The sequence below is a fragment of the Priapulus caudatus genome, unplaced genomic scaffold (genome assembly GCF_000485595.1).
Source record: "Priapulus caudatus unplaced genomic scaffold, Priapulus_caudatus-5.0.1 Scaffold55, whole genome shotgun sequence".
Classification (NCBI taxonomy): Eukaryota; Metazoa; Priapulida; class Priapulimorpha; order Priapulimorphida; family Priapulidae; genus Priapulus; species Priapulus caudatus.
The window spans coordinates 172,951-183,867 of NW_014577116.1; the positions used below are offsets into that span (position 1 = coordinate 172,951).

The 10,917-nt window shown below is 44.0% G+C and overlaps 1 protein-coding gene across 1 annotated transcript in view; it reads left to right on the plus strand.

The window, feature by feature from the left end:
• LOC106820989 (mutS protein homolog 4-like) overlaps window positions 1-1,270 on the plus strand; it is a 29,339-nt gene extending 28,069 nt beyond the window's left edge. The window contains exons 18-19 of the mRNA XM_014825606.1: window positions 217-238; window positions 326-1,270. Coding sequence (XP_014681092.1) covers window positions 217-238; window positions 326-643 — 340 coding nt within the window. The 3' untranslated portion in view covers window positions 644-1,270. The remainder of the gene's footprint in view (window positions 1-216; window positions 239-325) is intronic.
• Window positions 1,271-10,917: the final 9,647 nt, after the last annotated feature.

Consider the following 10,917-nt stretch of genomic DNA (forward strand, 5'->3'; position numbering starts at 1 on the left):
TGCTAGGTTGTTCAGTTCGCGTTGGTATACATAGTGAACGTACCACGTACAAAGCATGCTTAGATCTCTGCTATTATTCGATTTTTTTTTGTACGCGGAAAAACTTGGATACGGACCTTGTGCTCTTGCTGTTTGCTTAGCGTACAATATGCACCTATGTGCTTTTGTAAAACACTACTACGGCTGTTGCATACGTGTACTTTATTCTTTTCTTAGAACTACATTGATATCATCAGAAGTAGATAAAATGGATGTACTTCTGATATCATGGCCTGCAGGTTACTGCTGTTTTACTATTTTATAACTTCCTTTGTCTTTTATCCAGGTTAGGAAGGCAGCGAGTGATGATACGCAGCACCAGCACGCCGCTGTGCGTCTAGCCACCAGACTGGTCCAGACAGCCCACAACTCACAGTTAGACCTCGACAGCCTCCGTCTCTATCTACACGGACTGCGCAACCAGTACCTTCAGCAAAGCAGCGACCAGGAGCAGCAGACAAACTCGCATGGTGACGATGTCACGATGGCAGCCAGCAGCCAGATTGATGCCGGCGAGGGCGGTGGGGTGTCGCTGGTAGCAGAGTGTGACCAGGGGCAACGAACGAGAGGTAATAACACAAGTGGCAGCTTAAAAATCGCCTGAAGTAGCAGCAGTGAAAGGCGTGAAAGGCAGCAGCGTCCAGCAGCAGCAGCTAGTATCAGTGAATGCAGGGAAGTCAGCAGCACCAGCAAGTATCAGTGAATGCAGGGAAGATAACAGCAGCGGCAGTGGTAGCTCTATTACTATAGCCCGCGTACAGTTGCCGCAGGCCTGTACGCGGGCTATAGTACTAGAGCTACGGCAGTGGAAGCCGGGAAGACAAAAGCACCAACAAGTGTCAGCGGAAGCACGAAAGACAGGAGTAGGAGCTTCTGACTGTAATTTCCTTATATTTATAACAACATAACATTAAGTTAAACGTATGTAGTCAATGAAAAATAAAATAGGCAGCTGGACATAAAGGGACAGGTACGTAGTCCATTTATAAAATGAATGCGTGTTGCATACAATGTAATTCACGTGAAAGGGGATCGAAGTTGAAAAAAATTGAGTGCAGTAGACTACTAATCTGACGTCATTACGATCCTTTGGGGAATGTGATCCTGCGGTAGAAAACTGCACGACCGTGACAAACAGATCAATCATGTAACAGTAAAACTCGCAGTCTAGGAAAACATGTTCGGTGTCAAAAATTCGTTATCAACACTTCACGAATTCGAATTTTACACAGCAAAAAATGAAGAAGAAACGGCTTTTTTGAATCTGCCTTTTTTGAGTAACCGGTATGAAACTACGAGACACGTCTATACAGGTCAACAGGTCGCGTTATGACACGCACGCACGCACGCACGCACGCACGCACGCACGCACACACACCACTCACGCACACACAAATCATTATATATTAATCCAGTATATATTATAATAACACGGTCGCTGCCAACACATGATCGTTTCTTCTGGAGCCCGCCGTCCATTTCTTAGTACACATTAATGCTGACCAACAGTTTGGTCCTAGGTGAACGCAGTAGTGGTACTAATGGGATGTTTAAACTTTGTATTAGAATCCCGAGGCATAAGATTCCCTCATTTGGGTCACAAACGCTGCCATCATGGAGCAATTCACTTATCCGAGATTATCTTAACACCGCAGCTCTGGAAGTGTCTTCTCACTCGTGGCAGCGCGAGTGTCAGGCGTTAACTAACCTCACCCTCTAATACAACACCCGTTTACCAGGAAACCAGCAGCACACTGTCGTATGTCCTTGTGCGCAGCAATCGTTTGAACCCGAACATTATGAGGGTCATATCTTTCAGCAGACGCATGAAGGTCGGTCGACCAGTGAACCGCGTTGCAGTGCCAACCAGTGAATTTGCAGTGCTATACGAACATGTTCGCAGGAAGTCGCGAGTTTATTCGCTTGTGCGTAACCATACCTTTGTTCAAATGAATACACATATTAAGTGAGTGAGAACTGTTAGTGAATTCTTAATGCTATAGGATCGATTCAGTAAGGCAAATCATGCGTTTTGATTATGTGCATCACTGCGCATCAGCTTGTGCTGATAAACTCTCTTACTACAGTAATCTATCGTAGCGCGCCTTTATTAGCACTGCACCTTTTAGCTGGTAGGGCACAAACCAATACACAGCTTACGTAACAATCCGCATGTTATAGATCAGAGAAAAGCAACTAGCATATGAATCAAATACGGAATCGATGAGTCAGGAGACACCGCGTCTTAGACAGCAGTAAAGGAAACCGGGGTCTTTTCCAGCGTGCAAGAGATATACAACGGGCGAGCAGGCAGTTAGCTAAGCCTTGTGCGAGAATTGTAATTTACCCGGGCACCCCCCCCCTCGACTCAGCACTCCATCATATCGTTTTATCAGCACTGCAGATTAATACCGTACGTTAGGGGACGGTAGAAAAAACCTTGTTCCTGCGAGTGAAACGCTTCAGTGTAACACCAGGTATGACCAACCTTACTGTGCACACACATACCATCAAGTGTATTAATCCTTCTTATATCTCTTGATACCATGCACGCTACGTCTGAAAGCAAGCACATTGTATACAACACGCACTCGTTAATTAGTCTGTATCGTATGTTACTTATTAACATTTTCTGATGTTTTCCATTTACAGAGAGACTGTCATACAGACTATGAACAGGCTGGATTATTTTTCATTTTATTACAACATACACACATCTGACCAGACTTTCACGCTTGCTCTTACAAACAATGCAACAACACTTACTGATTACCATTTTCCCAACACCAACAGAGTACTCACTTTCGAGTAACTCTTTGTTTCCCATAAAGAACCAAAAGACTAGCCACAATAGATGCACTGGAGCCTATTAGGCTAACAGGTCAACAGAATAATTGCCAGTCGGTTATACCACATGGCAGCACTATTGCGCGTTACCATAATGTACATATTCGTGCTACCAAAATTACGCCATCCAAAATCCTTTGTGACACACAACATATCAAGCAACCTGTGCTACAAATGTGCTTTGTTAAATAGGATAACTATAAATATCCCACTTACTGTCAGTTAGCAGTTTTTTTGCAGTCTACTAGTTGACAACTGCGGAACGTGCATGAAACAGTTTCACATTCTGTGATAAGTAAGTGATCACCAAACACTACGTAGCTATTGAAAACAATATAACAATTTTAGCAGATTACTTTGCAATTACCAAGGTACTGTTAACGCAGAAGCAAGAGTAAGTAGCCGGTCCACAGAAAGCCGCAGCCTTAGAGCAGCGGAATTGAATAATCAGACATCGAGTCGCCAAATTATAACTTAATTTTCACACTTGTATGCCCATAACCAGTTACATAATTTTTGGTTTTTGGGCAGTAAATAGCGATCGGTTACTAAAATTATACAGTACAGTATTGTCCAGCCGACAAATAAAGTTGCGTATGTAGATGAATTTTTTATATAAAGTCGATCTCGTTAAGTAGTACACAAATTTCAAAGGTCACAGAGAAAATTCCAAAAATAATGCGTATTATATGGGAGTGCCCACCCTAAGCACTGCTTCACTAAACGCGGACATTTTTCAGGCTGGCATCCAAGAATTGGACATTACCCCACTCTTTGCAATTTCCCATTATGTGTTCTGGTAGATACAGGCTTCAAAATTCATAAATCCCACAATTCGAGCTTAGAAATAAATGGCCAGTCACTTCCTATCATCCCACAGAGCAGGTACATTGAGTCTTAACGTCATGAATACAAACAGACAGTTTGGTCTAGTAGAGACGCAAGACCAGCGAACGACAAGTACCTGAACGCCGAGAAACACTACGATTTTTACGTAGTGCGTATGTTGCACAGTCTTGACTGCTTATCTGCAGTCAAATTCATTTATTTATAGCATGCCACACAAGTGAAGCGCCTTCGATATGCACCGACGGTTACGGTAATGCAGACGATTGCGACTAGGTTAACTTTTACTGTCTGCCCGATGGCCACTGAAAACCTGCACGTTTACATGAGTTCCTGACGCCGAGTTCCTTTCAATGAGATTATACTTTTTATAACAGATGGAGACTACTGGAAACAGGAGGCCAGGTGAATAAGACTGTTAAATCAACAATTTTATAAGTACATTGTGAGTAGAGTGAGCAATGGAACATTAGTGGTAGCTAGTAGCCTACCCATCTTTGTGTCGATTAGCAGTCAGTGTTTATTGGAGTAAGTCTGGCTACCATAATGAGAACGCTTTTATTGTTTGTTGATCCACTTGCTTACAATGTCATTGGGATCGTGTACTATCTACACTGCAAGCCACCGGTTGTAAGAATAAATAAGAAAGCATGCAATTAACATCTATATAATGTCTGCCTGCTCTTGAGTGAAGTCTGGCGTGCCGCCACAGTACGTAAATCCAGCTTGCATGCTGGAAAAATGAGTCTAAGCGTACTCAGTTGACACCTACACTAGCACGCAGCAAGTTTTTTCCTTGTGGGTACAGTCAATTTTTAACTTTTGCGATGGCCACCGAAGGGGGCAACAGTCACTTGCTCAAGGCGGCAGCAAACTTCACAACCAGCAGTGCGTATCGTTTAACCAACGACCAATGAGATCAGCATAGCGCGACTCCAGATGGCCAGTCGAAACTCACTTTACATATTGCAGTTAACAAATGTGGCAACACGTGCGGATGGGAGTGATGGCATCGTGGGGTGGGTGGGGCGAACTACTCATAATACAATGCGTTTTCCTGACCATTTTAACTGTCAGAAGCAGTCTGCGATCCACCAGCATGATAATATTACATCAGATATACCACGGGGGCTTAGCCTGTGTGTGTCTGGTGGCAGCACCATCATGTGGCCATAGCGTCTCTCATCGTCCAGTAGACGTGCTATCCTTGGTCACTTTTGTGTCGGGCCCCTCGTTGATTCACGTACTGAGTGGCAATTGCTGCCAGACTAAAGGGGGTGATGCATGTGCTGTGTGAATAGAGTAGTGGGTTGTCTTTATGTTTAGCGAACCGACTCAAGAGATTCCACATAGCAATCTGAATTACAGCCAGAAACATCCAATGAATCATAACTGAATCTTACTTCGACCATATTCAAGTCGAGCTGCACCGAACGATTTTATTGTGATATATATATGTTTTTTTCTATACGAAGTGAGGATTTCAGAATGTGCCAGGTGTCGGCGGGCTGGTTTGAACAGAAACAGCTCTTTGACTAATCAAGAAGCACAGAAAATAACACTGGCAATTGATAGATATAATTATTAGCACCGATGGTAATTTGACAGAAAACCGGGAATTGATTAAACAACTCAACGCGAACAACTGAATTATTCTCACTAAGGAACTTGGCAACGCTTCTATATCTTTTATTACTTACAATCATAAATGCCTCGCACTAACTGGATTGCAGCCAGTGAGCAGGAGCAGACTGGAAAGTATAAACACTTTGGATGATGGTTGAAGCGAGCGGCTCCTAGATCTGTCCTTCAGAATGTCTAGGCAGATGACTCCTGTACTGTAATGTTGCGGGGCTAGTGGTAATATACGTTTTTTGTTTTTCGCGAACGTAAGCGTGTCTGTAACCACTCGAAATTAGGGTGTTGCTCCTCGCTACGAGCCGATCTGAGGAAGATGTACAATTTCTCATATCAATTGTGATATCATACATTTAATCTCTATATATATATATATACTTATATATAGCAGCATCTATTTCTTTTCTATTATTTCAGATCAGGGTCGCGAATCACCTGTGGAGCGTTACTAATCAATACTATATATTGGGCTCAGAAAACTCATTTTCTATTTTCAATTAGGTGAACCACTCGTGGCCAATCGATACCAGAGATTTCCGCAGTAGACGAACCTTTGGTGGTCTTGAAGGGATATTCTGTCTGGAAATTATTATTATTTTTCTGAGAAAGAAGACACCACCCTCGTTAGCGGACCCTGGAGGTCCCAGGATCGGTCGACACCCACTTCTTTTTATAGATTGTCTTGTCCTCTTGGGTGCGCGAGCACTAACATTGTCATGAGGGCAAGAATTCTGTGTGGTGGCGATGATGGCCCAGCAGGAGACGGTCCAGGTTAGTGTGTGCCACCAAGCCATGCTTACGTTCCACCGGATGTGCTGATGGTACCCAAGTGATGAACATGTAATGCGTATATATGTGAATGGTAGTTGCACATAAATCCATCTTCTGTGCCTTCAATAGGGAGTTATGTTCAACGTCCACTCATCTCTCTATTTAATTGCGAAAACCCTGAAAACAATATAGCGAAATATATCCACTAATAGCGGATTATGTTGACTATTATGATCAAATTAAAAACACTAAGAATTCGTGCTTTTGAGGCATTAGAAAATTTGGAATTAAATAACCGTCAACATCCATGCCATACCTTCTGCTTATCCCAGCAACAATTAATTTGGCATAATGCACGCTGTCAAGCAAGTGCCACCATAGTGCAATAGGTTCAAACAAACAAGAGATCTGTTCTGCGGGGTGTAATGGCTACTGGCCGCTGTGCAATTGTCTTTTGCTGTGAAGTGTATCCGAATCTCTTTGTAGGCGGTCATTTGGTCGCCGAGACAGTCCGAGATTTGCAAGAAAGAGGCTGGCGGAAATGCAACGAGCTAATCTATCAATTCGAAAGGTGCATTTTTGTTGAATATAGCCAAGTTACGAGGTTTGTAAACATGTTTAGCGATTACTCTAAGACACGGTTGCTTGTTACTCAAGCCAATAACGGATAGAGTAAGTCGCCGTAAAAGTGGGGGGAGAACACGACTGGTTAGAAATTATTTTTCTAATCCTGGCTTTAACAAGCCAAGCTGCTACAAAAGCAATTTGCTGCCCTTTTGCTTCATGCACCCCTCACCGTACCTACGGCGCGGCTGCTTGCACCACCTTCCTGCAATACCTGCTTCACACCCCCCCTTCCGTTGCGCACACTACGGACGTGCCTTTGGCAGAGCTCGGCCTGCTTGGCACTCAACCATCAGCTTCAGCTCCAAGGGCGGGGAATGTTAATGTCACATTGACACTTATGGACGCAGAGCCACCGGGTGTACTCTGTTATAGATGGCAACAACAGCAGCCTGATGGTCGTCCTTAGATCATGGTGTTAATCTCTATAATGTGTATGCAGACCTGCTGTATAATATCTAAAATTAAGCTCAGAGTATCAACCTTGGTGGCTGCCGGGCATGTGATACGTCCCATGATTCTTTCATTCACAAGGGCAACCGCGTAACATCAAGGGGTGACAGGCAGTGTGTTGTTCGGGTTAACTATACAATGAGCTGTGTCTCGAATTGATTTCGCGAGTAACAAAACAAGTGCCGCAGAGCGACAGCGTCTCAAGCCTGACGTGTACTGTAGGTCGGGTATGGTCTTCGTGCAATTAAAGCTCACTTGTGCAACCCGAATCCAAGTGTCGGCCCTCACTGCCACCAGCGTTCGCGCTCAGCAGCAGTTATATTAGGATAGCTACTAATACAGATGCTTATATGTAATGGGGGGTTGTGTTTTTTTTTTTATGGTGCGTCGGTGGTGGGGAGGGGGCTGAATAGCAAAAGCAGTTCAGTCCCCCTTGTATAACCCAGTCAACAAATCTTATTGTTTAACGCCTCGCTCTTCGAGACTCCAAAAACGGTTATGCCAACACTTACTCTTCGCATGTCAGCGGAAAGGTAGCCTTTCATGGTCCTTTCAATAACAGCCACTAAAGGTGGTATCGGTCACTGCCTGAAACAAAAAGTTGTTCAATCGCTCCGTCAGACCACTGTCTGCAGAAATGGTCCTTAAAAATTCTGGCCCTGTGCCCACTTGACCGTTACCTGCTGACTTCCCAATTTCGGCACAGTGATGCTTTTCCACCTGATGCTATACACCGCACTTATCACCTTTACGCCCTATGGTCGAGCCTTTACATTTGTGCCGCAATGCTCATTTTCCTGTCCGTATCCTTACGTTAAGAAGGGAATGTTCCCCCTTCTTTATACACCTTTTTGACCTTCCCGACCCCCAGCCTCTCGACATCCCCAAATCTCGTTTTCGCATTACCCCCCCCCCCCACACACACACTACCCCCGAATATCTGACCATACGTCGAGCGTTAAGATTTGTTCCGCCCAACTTTGTTGACGGAGTACGAGTACGCGGAGGGGGGCGTCACTGCGGGGGGGACGCGTCAATCATGGCGATGTCTAGCGGAAGCGGCAGTCTAACGTATTCAGATGAGCTAGTAAAACCCCATTTCCTGCTGGGTCCTAAGTGCAATGCTTTCCCTCGTTATCCATCGCTATTAATTTAGGTGTAAGCGATGCGAGGTGCGCTACTGTAATCGCGTACGTGTTCCTATCAATTCCCATTCAACGCCTATAGCACGACACCATGTTGATTCAATTTATAACTGGTCTAAAACAGCTACTAAATCAACCAGCTATCCCATACTAATATATATATTAATACTATATATATATACTAGTATATAGTACGTATACTAATTATAACTATATTATGATATTGAGACGCCGTTCTGTAACAACGTGAGTATTAGGGCCCGAGCTGTCCAGTCTATAATAGACTGATATAATAGGGCAGAATAACCTACTATATGCTGATTGGGCAACAGGAAAAGATTAACGCTACTCTCTAGCAGGATTATTTATGCATTTCACTCGTTGATCTTTTTTTTTTTGTTAGATAAGTGCTTCTATTTCCGATGTAGATTCGGGATTGTGTGGAGAGCATTGCTCCACCGAGCCAAACCTACTCTATTATCTCTTGTACGCACCTTCTCTGCCATAGCAATGCTATCCAGTGTAGCACACTTGCCCGTTCTCGTCACGCACCTCCTGCATCAACACTCCGTGATCGTTCAGACCGGCAGTACAATTCAGTCTACACTTCATGTTTATAATCTTGCTACCCGTGTTTAACGGCCGAGGAATCTTAACACGTGGGGTTCACGGCATTGTAACCGGCTGAGTCTAGCAGTTACTAGCAGTGTCCCGCGTACACTTACCTTGCATTGGGAGGTGGCGTCAAGTGTGATGTTCTGCAGCTCCTCTGAATCCTGGAGTATTTTGTAGATGACACAAAACCAAACATCCATATATAAGAATTAGATGCATAGCCTAATTCTTCTCTGTCATGCATCATAGTAAATACAATGATTATGTTTGACAAACCTGTGGCTGACACTCAATATCAAATCAGGTTTGAACTTTCACCGAATGAATCAAGGTCATGCCGTATTTGTTGGTATGATTACGTGCTACGCCTGAGTTGACATCCACATATGCTTGACAGCCAGCATGGTTGTGTTCCACTTAACCGAGAAATCTATTACATGAACTGAGTATGAATATTCTAGAAACTCACCAAAATACTACATAAATGTTGCATTATCATGCAGCGATATTGTGGGGTCCTCTGATTATCGTCTTCCGTCCGGTGGCCGCGATTCATAATATATCTGTGTCAACTAAGAACTCGTTCACAATGATCTAATACAGGTTAAATGCGAACACGTAATGCTGGCTCGGCTGGTTTGACCTTCTGTTCTACCAGCAATTAATTTCCCATTAATAAACTCTTTGGAAAAAAATAATTCACGACTTGATGTTGCCTCTACTAACAATATCAGCAAAAGCGAAAGGTCTAAATTATACATTCAAATATGAACTTCAATATCCGGAAACAATACCGATTATTAAAGGTAACCACATCCTTCCTATGGTCCAACCCTGCTTATATCTCTAACCCAACTTTGCAATATATAAAAACAAGTGAGGCAGCAAAAGTAATCGATGAAACAAGATAACAAAGCAATGCTAAACTCATTCATGCGGTCGGTTTTACATATTCTTAGATGTTCCGTCTCTCCCTACACTGGATAAACAGGTTGCACTCTGACAGACGTTACAGTGTTTGCTACATACCAAGCCTATCCTGCTTGACCTTAGTGATGACTTGTCGATCCAACTTAACAGCTGCCTATTAGTATGTGCAGTCGTCACTGCAGCCTCCATTTTTGCATTTCTCTGTCATCAAAGTTTGGTGCTGCATTACTCATTGGGAGCAGCAGATCCACAAAGGAGGATTTACTGACTATGCGTGGTTTGTATGTGGTAATTAGCCGAAATAAAGAGTAGAAAGCTACATGAATACATTAGCAAGAAGTTTCAACTTAATACATATCATCAAGTCCATTTAGCGTAGGTGCCGGGGCTACTCCATTCAAATGTAGCTGTAATGACTACGACGCAGGATGTGCGCTGCGTGCATGCGTGCCGTGGGGGCGTACGTCCGGGTCGTATACTCCCTTGTTAGCCTGTTGGGTTGTGGGGAACTTATCCATCGTGCCCAGTACGAAGCTCATGTCTGTTTGCTACGGTTTCATCTGACTGTGGTGCGGACCACCAAGACGGCGAACCTGGCATTTTTCTGATAGTCCGCGGGTTCTCAGGTTTTGGCTGCGTCAACCTATACTATATCGCATACTCTTCACTAACACACACTTAATCCCACGTTCGCAGCGTCTACTTCACGCTACATGCTTCACACAAATTGTTACCCAAATATAAAAATATACCGATTTGGTTGATATCACGCCACACTGCTAGCCTAGTGCCTTTAATTTTCACGCAGCTTCAGCCAGCACACATACTTATGTACGAGTATGCACCCTGGCACTCTGCTACTGCTACGTACAAATGGTTCATGGCACCAAGTAGCGCGGCGCTGGCGTGCGTGCGGCGCGAGTACGTGTTGCTTGGAGCCTTGTGTGTGCGTGGTACACACGTCGCTCTACAATTGAAGTGCGGTGCATGTGCATGCTGTTGGGCGGCG